The sequence below is a fragment of the Rhynchophorus ferrugineus genome, unplaced genomic scaffold, assembly GCF_030347505.1.
Source record: "Rhynchophorus ferrugineus isolate W39M unplaced genomic scaffold, kcgeb_rfMv2 rfM1, whole genome shotgun sequence".
NCBI classification, from domain to species: Eukaryota; Metazoa; Arthropoda; class Insecta; order Coleoptera; family Curculionidae; genus Rhynchophorus; species Rhynchophorus ferrugineus.
In genome coordinates, this window is record NW_027472580.1 from 44,325,212 (window position 1) to 44,344,904 (window position 19,693).

A 19,693-nucleotide genomic window follows, 5' to 3' on the forward strand; every position below is an offset into this window, starting at 1 on the left:
CCTTCTGTTTATTCATATTTTGTAGTTGAATTAATATCTTAAAGAAATTAATAATAGTCAATGTGCTATTATTTTAACACGAAAAATATATATGAATAACAATGAAGGATAATGTTAACAAATCAATTATTTCATGTTGTTTTATGCCAAGATATTAACTATGAGAATATTAGTTATACATAGATTTTTTTATTTTAAAACTACAACCGATTGATTATTGTGCATTTAAACAGCTGTAATACTGTTCTATTACTTTTTTCTTTTCTAACTAACCTAACCTACCACGATTCAATTCGGTGGTTTTTACATTTCTGTATATAAAATAAAAAAGCTTTACTTGCTATTATTGAATTGCTTATTGAATACTCTGGATTTTTTAATTGAATTATTGAATACTAAATTACGCTTAATTTATTCATATGCTCATCATGGAAGGCTCAAAATTACATTTTCGGCATTCATTGCCCTTGTTGCTTGATTTGAAGAAATCTACTGTCGATGCCCACCAAACACTTTTAAACACTTATGGACATGTGTTTCATTATAACGGAAGTGGTGATTTTAGTAGTAATGACAAATATCGAATGAACTAAAACCCAAAAAAAATGGAGGATGATGAATTGCCAGATTTATTGAATGAAAACTCAACTTTCAGACAGCTTAGAATTTGATCAACTGTTTTCAGATGTCTTCGTCGATAGGAGAGATCCAAAACGAAAGAAAATGGCTGATACCGGAATTGATTGAAAATGTCATGCCAAGCCGTTTTAACATTTTTTTCAGAACCGTTTGACAGGCAAAAAACGGACGACTGCCCATGAAAAATGAATCAACTATGGCAATACCAATCTCAAGATACCACAGGTTAGCCTAGAAGAGTCATCTACATCAACACTGAGGCGAAAATTTAGTGGTCATAAAGTCATCTTGTGTACATAGTAGAATCAGCAACGTCTAGTGTATTTCAAGCTACTAAAACCGATAGCACCTCAACAAACAGTCGAACAAATTTAACGAAATGTTGTTGCAAAAAATTCAACAATAAAGAGTAACATAGAAAGTCGTTCTAATGTTTCTGAATATATACATTTTTAAAGTAAACAATTTTTTAAAATTATTTAGTTATTACATACATTGTTACTAGTCGTTTCGGATTAACCTGTAATTTGCCTTTATGATAACTTAAATTTAGGTATATAACCTATCGGCCCTATCTCAATCTCTGGTGAAATAATGTTTATACATGTCACTGCTGAATTTTTTATTATATGCACCTCACTACAGAACACTACACAATATCAGACGGTTTGATTCTTTTGAGTTTATGTCCTGTTCTGATGGTATCCAAAAGTGGCAATACTTATATATTCTCATTAGAATAGAGTCTTTCCTCATGCTCCCTTGCAATTCTCTTGATTTCTTGATTGACTGTGGGTATCTGAAGATCTCGATGTAGATAGTCATTCCTGTAGTATTTGGGTGCGCCCACAATACTTCTCAGGATTTTGTTCTGGAAAATTTTGTTTTTTATTTATGTTACTCTTTGCAGAACATCCCCATAATTGAACTCCGTGTGTCCGTATAGGTTTCAGTATTTGCTTATATAATAACAAATTATTATGTACTAATAATTGTGATTTTCTTCCAATTAGCCAATACATTTGCCTATATTTCAATTCCAGTTCCTTTCTTTTCTTCTTTATATGTTCCTTCCAGCGAAGTTTTGCATCAAGATTCATTCCGAGATATTTAGCGTTATTATTATATGGAATGATACTGTTATTTAATGTTATTGGTGCTTGTACGTTCTGATTGTAGGTGAACTGCACATTCATAGATTTACTTTCGTTAGTTTTTATTTAACTGTTACTTATTATTGTCACACTATTATTTTATTGTCACTTACCTGTTGTAATTTTCGTATGGCTTCTTCACTATTGTCTCCGACAGCTATAATCGCAGTATCATCAGCAAATGTAGCCATCGTAATATTCTCCACTTGTGGTATATAACAAGTGTAAAGTAGATAATGCATTAGCCAGTACACTTCCTTGTGATTCACCTTCTTTAGTTTATTTTATTGTAGAGTAAGCTCCTTCTTGTTTAACTCTAAATATTCTGGCTGTAATGTACTATTTTAATAGTTTGGTTTGTTGTTTTGGTAACATTTTCTGTAGTTTATGAACAAGGCCTTCATAGCAAACCTTATCGAAGGCTTGTGCTACATCTAAGAATATGGCTGAGCATAATTTTTACTTTCGTAGGCTTTTTCAATAACATCTGTTATTCTGTGATCCTGGTCAATTGTTGAATGCTTGTTAATAAACCCTAACTGGTCTGTTCGTATAAGGTTTTTTCTCTCTATGATAAAGTGAAGAAATGATCAGAATACAAGCAAGAAATCTAATAATATAATTTATAATTAACGGTCAAGTCTAATAGAGGAAGAAAAACAGAGTTAAATATACCTAATTTGTTGTTGTTAAACTGTTAAAAATAGTTTATTCCTTTCAAAATCACGCTTTTATTTAATTGTGATTAAAAATTGTTTTCGACGCTTCCATTGTTACGCCGTTATAATGAAATAATCAAATTTGGTTCCGCAGACGAAATATTAAACAATGGAGCGCTTCAATGCCCGCTGAGTTCGTTAATCTTCGTTCGGCGAATCGACCGACCATTGGGGTTTGGCTTTTAATTATTTGATATAATCTGTTGACTCGTGGTGGCATCTTCGTTTTCGTGACGATTTATCTAGTGAATCTTCGGCGTTTGTCGGAATATTTATGGCGACATTGCATAGACTGACAGAATATAATGATAATCTATCTATAATTATTACATATAATATTATCGTAATCGTAAGTTATGGTATTGCATTTTGATATTCTGTGTCAGTCTATCAAATGTGTATATCAAAGCTCTGTCATTAAGCTTTACTTTTATTGTTTATTTACTACAGGGTTAAATTAAAAAATAGAATTAAAAATATTTCATTAAAATACTAATTAACATTTCTATGAAACATTTTGAAAATACATAAAACAACAACATTTAATCTGACAACTTATAAGTTACTTAAAAATCTATTAATTAATCTATTATTAAAATTAATTTATCTAAAATATACTTAAAAATACAGTATTTGAATTGACTGAACCTACATTTCTTTTTATATATTTTTATAGGAACTTAATTAGGCACTATCCATATTATATCTAGCCAAACAAAACTTTTCATTTTTACCTTTGCAATCCTATTTATTTTTTTAATCCATCAGAAGAAGCAACATCTAATTATTTTTCTCATGACATTGCCTTTGCTCAGGCTGTTGTGCACAAGTAATCGTTTTAAAGAAGATCGCCATTTGCTCAAATAATATCTAAATGAGAATTTTCGTTAAATTTGATTTTGTACATTATTTTGCCAATAAATTAAAAAATTCTAGTTGTATCTCTACACAACCACACAAAAAATCGGGTTAAAATAGCTTTCTTGTAGAGTTAAATAATATTTAAATAATATAACATAATAGCAGAATCATATATATTTTATAACAATTATTGCTTACAATTTTACCATACAAGCATCTACGGAGAAACATGTGTTGTAATATTCTGTTTTCAAACCTCTTAATTTACTTCTTCAAAAAAATATTATATTTATACCAAGTTCTATATCTTTTAGAATTATATTAAATGTGAGCTGAGCAATTGCTGATTTCAATATTTCCAATTAACTTGTATCTATATTTTCTTTTTCGATAGGCTAAGGCAACTGATCAGTGAATATACACGTAATGTATATTTCAATTCAATTATCGATGTAGATTTTAATAAAAGACTTTCTAATAAAATTAGAATTAGGAATTTCATCTTGGTTAATGATCTTCTACATTTACATCCATAATCATATGGACAGTCTGAAATTCAAAGTTTAAACCTTCCAGTTCGGATGCTTGATGTAGTAGATCATAAGGAGTTTCCTGACTTTTTCCATTGTCTACTTTTAAAAACTGTTTCTACTCTAGAGCAGAATCCCTTGGAAAATAACTAACCTTCACATTGTATCATTTGTATTTCAAACACAAATTTCAACACAAATAATTATGCTCAAAAAACCTGACAAACCTGCAGAACAAGTCGAATCTTACAGGCCTATTTCGCTGCTACCTGCAATATCAAAAGTATTTGAGAAACTAATATTTAAAAGTGTTAAAAATCGACAGTCGATCAAGTGCCCAGAGTAACAGCGGTTATTTAAAAAGCGCTTGAGAAAAACATACCTGCCCTGCAATATTCTTGGATATCTCACAAGTTCTTGATCGGGTTTGGCATTTGGGATTAATCTGTAAGATGAGTAAATTGTTACCGCGTAACTATTATCAATTGCTGGAGACATCTTTTCGGAAGAAAATTTAAAGTCTCGCACGAAATGGCGTTCTCCACATTTAAAACTATTTCGGCTGGAGTTCCACAAGGTAGCATCTTAGGACCTCTTCTGGATCTGCTCTACACTACTGACATCCCAACAACAAAAGAAACACTACTTGGAACCTTTGCTGACGATACAATTGTTATGACAAACGACATATCTCTGCCTAGGGCAGTAGAAAGAATAAAAATGGCAGTCAACAAAATCTACAAATGGACGAAAGATTGGAAAATTCAACTTAATAGCTCCAAATCTGTGGATATTAACACATTAAAACTAAAATAAAACAACTATACTAGTTAGTCGGAAGATACTCTCAAATTGATCTAAAATCAAAGAGATTAACTTATCAGTCAATCGTAAAACCAATTTGAACGTATGGGGTGCAAATATGGGGCTGCACTAAAAATTCAAATCAACTAGTCATCCACCGCTGTCAAAACAAAATTCTTCGATTAATTACCAATACATATCGTTACGAACTGCACGATGAATGACCTGAAAAACAAATGGATTTGCGAAGTTATGGTTAAGATGTCGCCTTAAAACATGAAAGAAGATTACTTAATCAAATGAACGTGGAAGCCATACAGCTACTGGACAACACGCAGGAAATCAGAAGATTGAAGCGAACCAAACCATACGAACTTATATAAAGTGCATACCTTTAGTGTAAACTATAGCTTAAGTTATTATAATTTTAAAATTAAGGAATATATATTGATGTATTTATCTCGCACTTGTCTTAGTTGTGAATTAATCCAAGTACGAATGACATATAGTAATAAATTAATTCATAATTAAGATTGTACTAAGCATATCTAATAAAGGTATTATCAAAAGAAAAATATATGAATTAATTAATAAATATATTCTATTAATATAAATAATCGGTTTTGACCTTATAAAAAAACTTATTTCGAAACAGTTGACCAAAAGCATTGATCTGCTGTTAGTGTCGTGCCGTAGAACCTCGGACATTCTTCACTAAATCTCGTCGCAGTAGCCTCAGACCACAGTCGTTTTCATACCACAGACATGTTCAAACCATTGTAATCGGCGTCTCTGAATTTATCTTCAACTGTACACTGATTATCGCATCTTAAACGAATGACTTCATTTCTAATATGTTTATCTCTGAGACACATGTAAAATCTCGGAGATAAATATGTAAAATCTCGGAGATAAACATGTACAACAAATACATGATAAACAGTAAGCTTAAAAGTTGAAGCCATTGGTAAGATAAGCATCTCAAAGTCGAAAAGAGAGAGTCTTCACCGCGTACCATATTAGAGAAACAAAAGCTACTGTAGTTTGTTCGATTTAGCTTATTATTTCGATTGTAGATGTCACAACTGGATTTTGTTGATATTAATAATAACAAGCGATGCATCAGTTATCAGTGCTTTGATACTTCCTTTATCAATTCTCAAACCATATAGCTTTGCATTGCAAACTATATCATGAAAAATGAAGAATATATTGCTATCATCAGTGAACATGCTATCGGCGAAGAAACATTTGTAGCATCATATTAAATGTCAAGTTCGATTTTAAACACTTTTCACGTTATTGCATGAACGATGACAAAAATAAGTGTAAAAGCATCTCCTTGGCGAACATCAGCTTGGATACCGCTTGCTCTTCTCGGATTGTTCCCTTGCGAGCTCTTTGAATTGTGATCTTCATGAACACCTTCTTATATCTCGATAGTTCTTAGATTGTTCACTGTCATCTTTTTCGCTTCACGATGGCCAAATGTGTGTGAGCACCACGTGAAGGCGTTGAAACGACGTTTCTCCATCGGCTTTGATAATGTCTGTCGTAACTTTGTCGACTCCAGCAGTTTTTGCATAGTTTAATGATATTATTGACCTTCGCAATTCGTCTAGTTTCTGTATTTTTCTAGATCGATTAGTGTTAGTTTGTCGATCTTGTTGTCGATGTCATAATCATTTTCAAGAACTATTTGAAGTACTGAAAAAAGTCTTAGGATAAATGTATTATATCAAAGGGAAGTTTTGATATAATAAACTTTGTCTTTGGAACGAAATGAATTTGAAAAAATAAAACAGCTTGCATTTTGAACTCATTGCAAGTTTCAAAAAAAATTCTATTATTTCAACTGTTTGGTACTATTTAAAACAACGGAATGATTGGATTTTGCCATTTTCCGATCACAGTAGTACATACTGTCATGAAAATGGAATTTGCAAACAAAATATAAGGTTGCGAACACAATATCGTTATTCAGTTAACAACGTTATTATTAAACCTACACCAATACTATTACCAATATATTTGTTAAAATCCAACGCGGAAATATTGCTAATGTTGTTAAAAAATAAACCAAAACTCATGGCCCACCCTGTATGTCGCGATAGATAATCTAACGGACTAAAAACACCACCGAGAAGGTCAGAGAAACGGTAAAGAAACGACCCAACGTCCGAATACATGCACAATTTTAGTGACCCGTTCTCGTTCAGTTTTAGTTTATTTAGTTCTTCCGTCGTTTCGTTTATTAACGACCGTTATCAAGGGACCATCTCCTCCGTAAAAAGTGGATCGTTCGAGAACCAGCGCGGGATTTATGACAGGTCCCCGGTACGAATCGAAGCGACGTCCTGACAAAAATAGAGGACGAAAAAAAACGACAACAAACAGGAGGATTATGCTCGTGGAACATGCTTATAAAACGGACATAAATCATTGCATTTAATATAGTGGGCCAATAAATTACGAATTGTCGCATGCAGCAGGGATATATATATATATATCTATACGGTGGCGCCACCTACCTGAACGCCACGGTAAACGCTTGTATCGGATTTAGGGGAAAACCCAGACCGAGATGATATATACTCCGAGCGGCATATGGTTAAAGGAAAAGTATTAGAAACACCACCAGGAGAATTTTACTAGCCAAAATACGAATATCTTTACGAACAATCCATCACGCGTGATGTCAGCTGAATTCGAAAATAAATTTATAGCAAAAAGCCTTCGAAGGAGACGCGTGTCTCAAAACATGTAAGGACATAGTAATTTTTAGAGTAAGACATAGTATTGTTTTTAGAGATTCGACGTTTTTTAAAAGTTCGAAACTGGTTGATGTATCTCCTGTTGTAGCGTTTATTCAATAAGGCTAATGTATTACGTTTTAGTCTGTATTAGACACAAAATATGTTTATATTTTTACAATGTAAGTCAGAATCCACCATTTGGAAGTATACTACAGACACTATTTTTAATATTTTCAAAACATTTCATAGAATAATTTAAGTTGCTTAAAGAATACTATTTGACGAAAGGGTCATTTTTTATATGATTTTAACGAAATCGTATTTATACTCTATATGATCAACACACAGGGCAAGCACTAAATAATATAAACATCAGACATATACTCATTATTTATTTATTATATAAGGTTTTAAACCAACATTTGATTTTAACACAGCTGCACTTCTTCACGAAATAAATTCTGAATAGCCAATTCATAATGGTTCAATTATGTCGAGGTCTGGCCAATGTTCTAGCAAGAGAAGATGTTTGATGATATGCTGATGCTCCTCAAACCAAGACTGAACCTCTAGGCTGTGTATATGAGCACAATATCATCTTGGAATATGTCAGTGTTTGGCAACGATATATATGTTAATCATAATTAGAACTTCATCATTGAGGATATCGAGATATTCATTCGCACTAATTCGGCCAGTGATGTAAATGAGAAGACCAGCTAAATACCGCAATATTGTCATCCAAATCATAACGGAACGTCTCCCATGCTTGCTGTAGCAAACAGGTAGACCATATCGTAGGCTTCTTTTGAATCCGTCCGTTTGTAGGCTTTTTTCGTCACAAAAACTCTCACCAACCGATTCCGCCCTAGCACCATTTGCCCTCTTTTGAAGTATGGAAGATCCCACATTTACCAATAGCTTGTTTTAACTGTCGCTGAAGAGATCATATAATACACTACAAGTCGTTAAATTGCTTACACGGAAGCGGTGTTACCAACTTGTTGATCAATACATTTGTGGATAAATATTTTACCAACTTTAGAAATGATTTTTTATGTATCATTTCATCATTTAGATCACCTTGATACCGAAATAAAACAAGCGACTAAGAAGTAGTATGAACTCGGCTCAACAGTTCCGAATCGAATCCAGAAATATGCTAATAAAATGGAAGTAAATGTGTTTTTTTGCGATATAAAGAAATTTTGTTCCTAGATTACATTTAAACTAGCATGATAATAAATTGAAATTATTATTATAACTTTCCAGACAAATTATATATAAAACTTCGTAAGTAAAAAGGATCTGATTTGCACAGCAGAAACGGTACAAAAATAACATACCTGTTCGAACATCTCAAAAACAATGGCCAAATCTGTCAACTAATTATTTCAACATCCATTTTATTCGTTAGATTCAGCTTACTTGAATTTATGGCTCTTCACACTCCTCAAACAATCAATAATTCCACAAAGCGGTGATATTTTAGGAGGATGTTATGTAGTTGTTCCAGAACACCACAAGAATAATACAATGCGAGCCATAATTTGTATAATCGTTATAAAATAAGAATATAGAAGTTGCGGAATTAAATTAAAAAATAGTCATATTGTCAATTGTTAAAATAGACAATTCATTATTTCATTTCTGTTGTATATTCGTCTAGTATAATATTTAATCATAATCATGTTCTTGTTTCTTTTCTTTCAGGAGTTCTTTAAAAAGCTGGGTACTTATGATGAAGGTTTCGACATATGGGGCGGCGAAAACTTAGAACTCTCGTTCAAAACTTGGATGTGTGGTGGTACGCTGGAAATTGTGCCGTGCTCCCACGTTGGTCATATCTTCAGAAAGCGGTCGCCATACAAATGGAGATCCGGAATCAATGTACTTCGTCGCAACTCAGTCCGACTGGCTGAAGTATGGCTTGACGAATATTCTCAGTATTATTATCAGAGAATAGGTAAGTTTTTAAGTGATTATTATGAATTATAATTATTTGTCATTTCATTATAAGAACAGGTCAATCATATTTACACAAATTATGAAAGTATTGATGCTAATGTAAATATAAAAATAAGGTACTATTAATACAATAGTATAAAAAAAAAATGAGAAAAATTACATTATTAGAAAGATCGGGAATATAAATGTTTATTGAGAAAAAAAAACATCTATATTAATAGTTCAAAAGCGCAAACACGATCATCTTAATGAAGTTTGTCTAAGACAAACCTGCAAAGCCTGACTGGCATGATCTTTCCATATTAAAAATTATCTTATTTCTAGTTAACGTTAAGTCATCTTATCTAATAGAGATTAACTAATAAATCAACGCAAATTTATTATTGCTATTTATTATTTACCCCCTCGAAATCAGAGAAATGATGAAAGAAAAGCGAAAAGCTGGAAGAGTATGGCACAGAACCAGAAATGCTGCTGACAAAACTACGTTTAATAGAATTAGTAATCAGACGAATCAAAAGATTAAAGAATATAAACAGAAATGCTTTCAAAATTATGTAAGTGAATTAAGCCCACAAGCAGACAAAGATTATTCGCTATGGAAAGCAACTCGAAGATTTAAAAGACCAATTATTCGAGTACCGCCAATTAAAAATGATCGAAATGAATGGGTTCGACGCGACAATGAAAAATCTGAATTGTTCGCACAATACTTAGCTAACATATTTCGACCTAATAATATAGAATCTACCATGGATACATCTCCTGTTTATCAACGCGATGTAGATCTAAATCTAATTTCTCCACTGGAAGTTGCCACTGAAATTGATAACCTCAATCCTAAAATGGCACCTGGTATAGATGACATTTCATCTGGATTATTGAAAGAACTGCCACGAAAAGCAATCATCATGTTGACATATATATTTAATGCCTGTTTAAGGCTGAAGCATGTCCCGGAATGCTTTAAAGTTGCAAAAATAATTATGCTCAAAAAACCTGACAAACCTGCAGAACAAGTCAAATCTTACAGGCCTATTTCGCTACAACCTGCATTATCAAAGCTCTTTGAGAAACAATACCAGATTTCCAGTTTGGTTTTCGAAAGCACCATTCAACAATCGATCAAGTGCACAGAGTAACTGCGGCTATTGAAAAAGCGTTTGAGAAATGCCCTGCAATATTCCTGGATGTCTCACAAGCTTTTGATCGGATTAGGTATTTGGGATTAATCTGTAAGATGAGCAAATTGTTACCGCGTAACTATTGTCAATTGCTGGAATCATATTTGTTCGGAAGAAAATTTAGAGTACCGCACGAAATGGCGTTCTCGACATTTAAAAATATCTCGGCTGGAGTTCGCGGCGGAAGTGGTAGTCAACAAAATCTACAAATGGACGAAAGATTGGAAAATTCAACTTAATAGCTCCAAATCTGTCCACGTTAATTTTGCATTGAGGCAAAATATTAAAAAATTAATTATATCACTCAATGGATGCCCGATTCCTCAAGCAGAATCAGTTAAATATCTTGGAATCCATCTTGACGGTAGATTAAATTGGAACCATCACATTAGACAAAAAGCAACAAACACATTAGAACCATAATAAAACAACTATACTGGTTAGTCTGAAGATACTCTCAACTTGATCTAAAATCAAAGAGGTTGATCTATAATACAGTTATAAAGCCAATTTGGACCTATGGGGTGCAAATATGAGGTTGCACTAAAAATTCAAATCAACTAGTCATACAACACTGTCAAAACAAGGTTCTTCGATCGACCAATACCTATCGCTATGTAACCAATGAAGAACTGCGCGATGACCTGGAAATCAAATGGATTTGCGAAGTTATCCAAGATTTCGCCTTGAAACACGAAATAAGATTACTAAATCATACTAACGTGGAAGCAATACAACTGCTGGACAGCGCGCAGGATGTCAGGAGATTGAAGCGAACAAAACCATACGAACTTATATAAAGTGTACACATTTAGTGTAAACTATAGCTATAAGTTAATAATTACTAAATAATTATAATTTTATAATTGGGAAATACATACTGATGTATTTTCTCGCACTCGTCTTGCTTGTTAATTAATCCAAGTACCTAGGAAAAGTAGTAATACATTAATTGTAAATTAAGATTGTACTAAGCGTATTTAATAAAGATGTTATAAAAAAAATTAAACATTATGTTATTTACTTAAAAATAACAAACCAGTATCACGTGTATATTCCCTTCAATAAAACAATAAACTCACGTCATCTAAATGTTTGTCGTTAAAAGATCGCATACGTCACTTTGACATATAATAAAATTCAAATCTAAATAAAATAATGAAACGAAAATAATCTTATTAAATATAATTTATATTAACATTATAGTACATCTAATGCATATACTATAGAACTTAAACTACACTTAATTATACAGACATAGTCGTAATTCGCAATTGTATATCCAAGTAATATATTTTACTTTCATTAGAGATAATATTTACTTCTTTACGTTCCTCTATTACTATTATAGATGATCTTTTCTTCTATTACTACCTATGTACATCCTTCTTGATAAACTAATCACTGCATTCTCCCTTAAGCATTTGACATATCTACAAAACAGTTAGTATTCCTTCCCTCCTTATATATTCTAACCTAGTACTTCTATATATTTTGAACAATTACACATATATCAATTACACAGTTATTCTGAATTAATTATAATTACTTACCTTTAGTTGTTCCACTCCCCTGTCTTGTCTCCTCATCCGGTCTTGATAATTATCAGCATCAAATAATAATCTCACATCCGGAAAGCTTCATTCAGTCACTGTGACTTTCTGAGTCCCTATCTAGATAGTTATTGCTTTTCGACCTGCATGTCTATTGCAATAATTCTCTGCTTTACCCCATATCAATTCAATTGGATTGAATATGCAGCGATTGGGAGGAAGATATAAAACTCTGTATTCATATTATTTATTATTGTTATCATGTTTTTTTACAGATTTATTTCTTTAAAAAAGTAAATTACATAAAAAGTAATTAAACATTTATTTTATATTTCAGTAATAATTTTAAATAGTTCACTCTTTAGCGTGGTTTCTTCAAAATTTAATTTATATATTGCAAGTCATTCCTTAATTACAACCGTTACCGATACACTTATTGGGAGTTTCCAAACATTGTAGTGCATTGCCCATAACAATAACTGAAGTTTCTTCAAAGTTCTTTAACTCCTGATTTTCAAACTAGAGCAAAAACATGTTATGATTTATTTCTCCATGGTAGTCGCTCTTAGACTTGCAGGAAAACATTAAATCTGCACTAGGAATAAAACCATCCCTGCTTCCAGCAAGAACAACCTATATGCTTTATTAACTTTTGTTGTCTTTACGCCATTATTATTTTGTGTTTAATTTTAAAATATCAATATCTCTTCTAAATACACAAATTGAAGTAAAAAGTCTTCCTTGATTTTATTATATGCTTTAAAAAAACGTTTAAAACCAATATCTGGAAGTTCCATTTGACCTCTTCGTGTTCTTACAATATTTACACCAATTAAATATTATATCGGTTTTCATTTTTTGATATATTTTAGTCACAGTGTAGCTGCAACACGCTAAAAAATATTTCCAGTAAAAGCCTCAGCAACTTAGTATTTAGCAGTATCAATACTGTAACGCATTTTTGCTGCCAGGGGGACCTTCATTATCTAGTTCGTGTTCGAAGTAACTGATTAGCGACTGTTTCTGTCTATTTCCGACTCTGAATATCTAATGGCTTTGGTATTTTCAATGAGAATAATAATAGGCAGCGATTTGAAATTTACCAAAACCAGCAAAGCCTCAAAACAACCTTTGTCGGTTTTTAATTTGTAATTATTATAACTAATATTTTGAAGAATTTTGCAGACGTTTGACAGCCAAATGAATTTCGAACGTATCAGACAGCATCTTTTTAAAAATAATATAAGTAGGAAAATATCGTCAAATTCTAAAATGCATTTACAAATTGCGATAGGCAATACATTAAACATCGTGATGACGTGAGTTCATTGTTATTTTGAATAGACAATATCTTTATACTTTCAATTCTTTATATAATAATTAACATAGTTGTAATGTTGTTTTATTGTTATTTATTAATAAGAAAACAATTATTTTCACTTAATGAAAATATAATATTATTGTGTTAGCATAATATTAGAATTACCTTTCGGTTTTATGTATTTTATCCCGTTTTCTAAAACAACCACAGGCGAGTAACGAGAGTTGTATACCTGTTCCATAATTAATTCAATTATATAGAACCATTATACGCAACCCGCAACGTAATTTTCCATGCTCGTCCACTAAAAAGAGGACGCGAACGTCCATTTTAAATTCAAAGTTATTCGGATTAGATTACGCGGATTAGTCTTTTGTTCCGCAGCTCTAAACAACCGTCACCGTATTCGAATTTTGTTCGCGCTCTGCTATCGCGAGCCAACACATTCACACACGCTCGCGAGACAGGAGATCGACGTCACAGTCAATGTAGTTTTGAACTGAGAAATATTGGCGGACAATAAAAAAAGAACACCGATTGCAACCCATCTATGTTTTAATCGAGTCTATCGATCTTGATTGTCCGTACGCAAGCATTTTATCGAAACTGAAAGAAAACAATAGGTTAACAGACAATAAAGCAATCAATAAAACAATTAGAATAAAATATTTGTATACGGAATATTTATATACGGCCTAGAAATTAATTTTAAAGGATTTATAAGAGATGTTTGAATGTATTAAATCGCATCGGGTACAGAGGGTTAAAAATGGTTATTTTTAACAGCGAAGACAAAGAGCATTCTGGGCAACCAAAAAATGTACAGACGGGGATTTGAAGGCATTACTCGATGATGATCCGTGTACAACACAAGAAGAATATGCTGAATTTTTGGGAGTAGCACAAGAAACCATTTCAAGTCGCTTGAAGGACATGACATGAAGACATTAAAAGGCATTTGGTCGTGTGTGTAAAGTGATGCTTCCACGGCAAAATCGATTTTTTTTACATGAAACGTGAAAACAAATTTGGAAATATTAAAATGGGAAGAACTACCCCACCCTCCGTATTCTCAAGACTTTGCTACTTTTCTGATTACTACTTGTTCCGACATGTGGGTCGTAACCTAGATGAAGGTACCAAAAGTACGTAGATAGCCTCAAAAACAACATCGTTTTTTCGAGATGGAATTCAAAGTTGGGAAAAGTAGCAGTTATCGACGGACAATACTTTGAATAAAATACATTGTACCTATTTTTCACAACAAAGCTTATTATAAAGCAAATTAAAAAAACTTGTCTATAGCTCAATAAATATGTATGCATTAACAATAACCAGTAATTCATATTTCATTTAAAAAAAATTAAAGGCTGCAAATCAGTGAATTATTGTGTTTTACAGGTAATGACAAAGGCGATTTTGGAGACATCAGCGACAGAAGAAGCTTAAGAAATAACCTTGGCTGTAAAAGCTTCAGATGGTACTTGGACAACATCTATCCAGAGCTGTTCATTCCTGGGGAAGCTGTTGCCAATGGAGAGGTAAGAATATGCATGCGATTATTTTATAAAATGTTATAATTTGAAATCAATATATAAATCAATAAATATATTAGTTTAAAATCATACGTGTATATTGTTAACATATGTGTATCTTAGCACAATAACATAAAGATAACAACTGATAAAACTATAGCAATAATAACTTATTGCAACAGTCTTCTCTATAGCCTAGGTATATAATTAAAACTAAAGTATTATTCATTATTATATGGCTACTACCATTTTTTTCTGCCATTTTCTGCTGACTTTGACAATAATTTAATAAGTAAGGATTATAACATCTGTATAATGATTTTGTTATTTTGAAAGTGTTATTTTGAAAAAAATAATTCCGATACAATTCTGAAATAATTCCTAGTTCACAAATCATTTTTCCACATTACACCTTCCTATTGTCAGTTATATTGACTAATACTAGGTGTTTGGACAATTTTATGAAGATTTATTATCTGGCTAAATCTTGCATCAGCTTCAAAAGATACAATTGAACGAAATTGTAATACTTCTCATAAATGAAGGGTCATCATAAACAATACTTTTCAAAGTAAAAATACAGCATGTTCTATAATTAAGTCTCAAATGCAAAAAAAATATGTTTCAGAATTAATTTTCTTTTTGAGTCAGATTTATTTTTATAATGTATAAAAGGCCACTCATACAAAATTAATTTTCATTATTTTCTCTCCCGTAAGTAACAACATTTAACTGAAAACTATTGGTGATTAATTTAAGCCCGCTGACTAAGATGCACGACGCAGTTTTAATAAACTAGTTGCTGCTGCTAGTTGCTGCTGCTTTTTGCTCGTGGCTTGCTGGTCACCACAAAGACAAACAGAAAAATTTAATTGGACGACTTCTCAGGGTCGAGCCCTTACTGGGACGTGTCGCAGATTTCCTTCCTTTTTGCGGAGACTTCCAGCTTCGATTTCTGGTACGTGTCCGACTGAGCTAACTACTGATAACTATTGCAGACGGATGGTCGGCTTTTTCCCTCTTATATCCCCAGCTGTATGGACGATCTCGAAATTAATTTTGTTATTGGTCAAAACATTCTGTGACTCAAAATATATTATATAATATTTACAAACCCTCACAAAGTTATGCAATAATATTTATAATCTGTCTTCATTTTGCAACTAAATATATACATAAAAGACACCTATTAAGAATTTTTTTTTAAATATATAATAATATTTAGGCAAAAAAAATAAAGTGTATAATTACAATTATACAAATTTTGAATACAAACTTTTTACGTTTTTCCTATATATTATTTTATTGTATCCAATTTTTAACACTATATTTTAAAATAAGGGATTAATAAATAACCAAATTATTGTATTATTGTACGCTATTTTAACTAATAACGAATTTTAAGATATAATGTAAAATTTAATTAAAAAAATAAGTAAATATAAAACTGGGCAGTCATAATTCTATAAATTATGTTTGTTCTATAAATTATTACAAGGCCACCAATAATTTTGTAACAAAGTAGCACATTAAAATTGCCGATATATATATATATATATATATATATATATATAATTTACTGTTACTTAAAATTTATAAAAACAGAATGGAATAATGATCCGAAATTTGTTTTGTCAAAATATTAAAATACATATTTGGAAAATAACAATCACATAATATAAAAAATGTAATTGTTTGATTTCTATTTCATGCGAATAGTGCCATATAAGTAGACATGAAAGAAAAGGAAATTTATATTTTATGTATTTATATTATATATTTAATTTGATTGTAATGAGAAAAAATTACCCCCAAATATTTTTATCGTATTTTCTCAAATTTTTATCATCTATTTAGCTATCGCAACATTTTTAAACAAAGTAATAATTATATCGTGAATCAGGAATATTTTAAAATAACTATTCATTGAATCTTCAATGAAAGAAGTTTTAACATTCAAAAGGCTTGAATAAACATCGAAAGGCACAGATCGAAAATTCAGAAAGTTAATCGAGAAGAGACCTACTAGTTGTCAATCAATATGTTACTTTTTATCAATCAAGATTTTGTCCTTTTTATTATATTGCATTAACGAATATTATTGAAAATTAGAGTTAATATTATATTAAGGTATTTTTTGCGATCATATTATAAACCAAACATAGAACTTTATATTTACATATAAGCATAAATTCAGCACATTACTTTCAAGGTTAAGGTTAAGACGGGTTAAGGTAAAGCCAGAATATTAAAAACAAGTCAGTATAAAACTAGTAACCACCTTTTCAGTCGACTAGGCATGAGTGAAAATAGTATTATATAAAACAGTAGAATGAACTAGTCACGATTGAAACTAATCGACTAGAAATAATCGTATGAAATAGTCGATAGTAAAAAGTAGTCAGTTACTAAAGAGCCGATAGCCGATTTCAGTCGATATGTAACGCTAATAATAATGATTTAGATAACTAATATACATGTATGATTATAGCTAATCAATTTTGTTGATCAAGATATATAGGTTAATGTTATGTTATATATGTTAATATTATGTTTTTAACAGGGTTTGTGTCTTATAGAAGAATTCTGCTGTGTCCTCCCAATTATTTTTAGATCACTGCAAACATCTACAATTTTTTGTCCAATTTAATATTAAATAAAATAACATTTTTATTTTTCAGGTTCATAAGATTCATGATTGTAGATATGTCTAAATTTGTAATTCCTTTTTTTCATCCAACTTGAATATTTCTTCTTATTTTAATAGATTCATTAATACACAATTCTTAATTCAGATCCATTAATACACAATAACAGGTCAATTTAAAAGTCCCCAGCCTACCATAGTAAAACACTTTGACAAAATTAGTTTTTTTATTCAACATAATTCCCTTCAAGATACTTTTTCAAGGTAGTCAATGAAAATTATTCCATGCGCATCCCAAAATATAGATGCCATAACCTTGCCAGCCCACTGTTGCGTTTTTCCACGCTTTGGAGCATGTTCGTCGTGTACAATCCACTCGGATAACCGTCGATTGGACTTTGGAGTGAAATGATGGAGCCATGTTTCATTCATTGTCACATAACGACACAAAAACTCGGGTTTATTACGCTTGATCATCTTCAAACACTGCTCCGAATTATCAGCTCATCGTTGTTTTTGGTCAAAAGTGAGCTCGCGCGGCACCCACTTTGCACAGAGCTTTCTCATACCCAAATATTCGTGAATGATATGATGTGCACATTCAGTTGATATCTTTAGAGTGTCTGTTATTTTATTCAATTTCAATTTCCGGTCATTCAAAATCATTTTGTGGATTTTTTAAATGTTTTCGTCGGTAACAACCTCTTTTGGGCGTCCACTGCGTTCACCGTCTTCGGTGCTCATTTCACCACGTCTAAACTTAGCATACATCCTTAATGGTTGATTTTCCTGGAGCAGTGTCCAGAAACTCGGCATCCAGCCAAGTTTTTGCTTCAACTGTATTTTTTCTCTTCAAAAAGTAATATTTTATTAACACGGAAATTCATTTTTATCCATTTTTTCACAATAACAAAAGTTGTTCAACTCAAAATGCTATAATTCACAAACTAATAATGCGACAGCTGTCAAATTTATACACGCATCTTTTGAGGGTTAGGGCTAACTAAAAAACATATGGATTTAATTCTAGTAGCGCCATCTATGTGTCACTCCGGGGACTTTTCAATTGACCTGTTATATAATACATAAAAATACCGCCATTCTTTGCTTGAAACATATACAGTGACTTTTTTAGAATATGGTACGTATATGTTCTAAATCAGGCTTCAGTTCAAGAAATTTTCGATCAAAACTAAATTCTACTCTTTTCTTGTTTTTTATGTACATATGTTTTTTTCTTAAACTATCTATGATTATCTATTATTAACAGCTGTAAAATGTTATTTCATATATATATCAACATTTTAAAACCACGATCTCATTCCTATCTCGAATAACGAAACACCAACATCCATTAATTGCACTTAAAAAATCCATTTTAAATCAACGTTGTTTTTGGTCGAACTGACTCATTAAATTTGTTTTTAATCCTCCCTAAATTGTCAAAGTTATAGTGACTATATCAAAATGTTTAGAACAGAAATGTTTGCAGTGATCTTTATAGAAATTAAATGTATATAAAATGTAGATGTTTACAGGTCGTCCACCAAAGATTCCGTTGTATTAACATTTTGTCTAACCATTTATAACTGTTTAGATGCGCAACATGGGTTACGGAGGTAAAACCTGTCTGGATTCGGCGGCACGCAAAAGCGACCTACACAAACCCGCAGGCCTCTATCCTTGTCATCGACAGGGAGGCAACCAGGTAAATATTGTTTTAGATCTTGTTATTTACGGGGTCCGTTGCTTTTCAGATTGCCAATGTTGCCTACGCATTTTGCGTGGACGGTCAGAATCAGCCGGAAAACCTGAACCAGGAGGTTGGCCTGTGGCCCTGCCACGGCCAAGGGGGCAACCAGGTAACCGGTGGAGGAATCGACGGTTTCGGATGCATCCGTTCTTTATTCCCGTCGTATTCTCTCTTTTATTTCACTTTTTTGGTCTCGCTCTTCATTGCTGTCGGTTCTTGGGCGAAGACGTCTTGGTTGTGGTTAACAGTTGGACAACATTGTTGTCCAT

The 19,693-nt window shown here is 31.9% G+C and overlaps 1 protein-coding gene across 1 annotated transcript in view; it reads left to right on the forward strand.

Moving 5' to 3' along the window:
* Positions 1–19,693, forward strand: part of LOC143206811 (putative polypeptide N-acetylgalactosaminyltransferase 9) — a 336,211-nt gene that overhangs the window by 291,607 nt on the left and 24,911 nt on the right. The window contains 4 exon segments of the mRNA XM_076419549.1: positions 9,177–9,429; positions 14,891–15,030; positions 19,269–19,409; positions 19,411–19,533. Of these exon segments, the coding sequence (XP_076275664.1) occupies positions 9,177–9,429; positions 14,891–15,030; positions 19,269–19,409; positions 19,411–19,533 (657 nt within the window).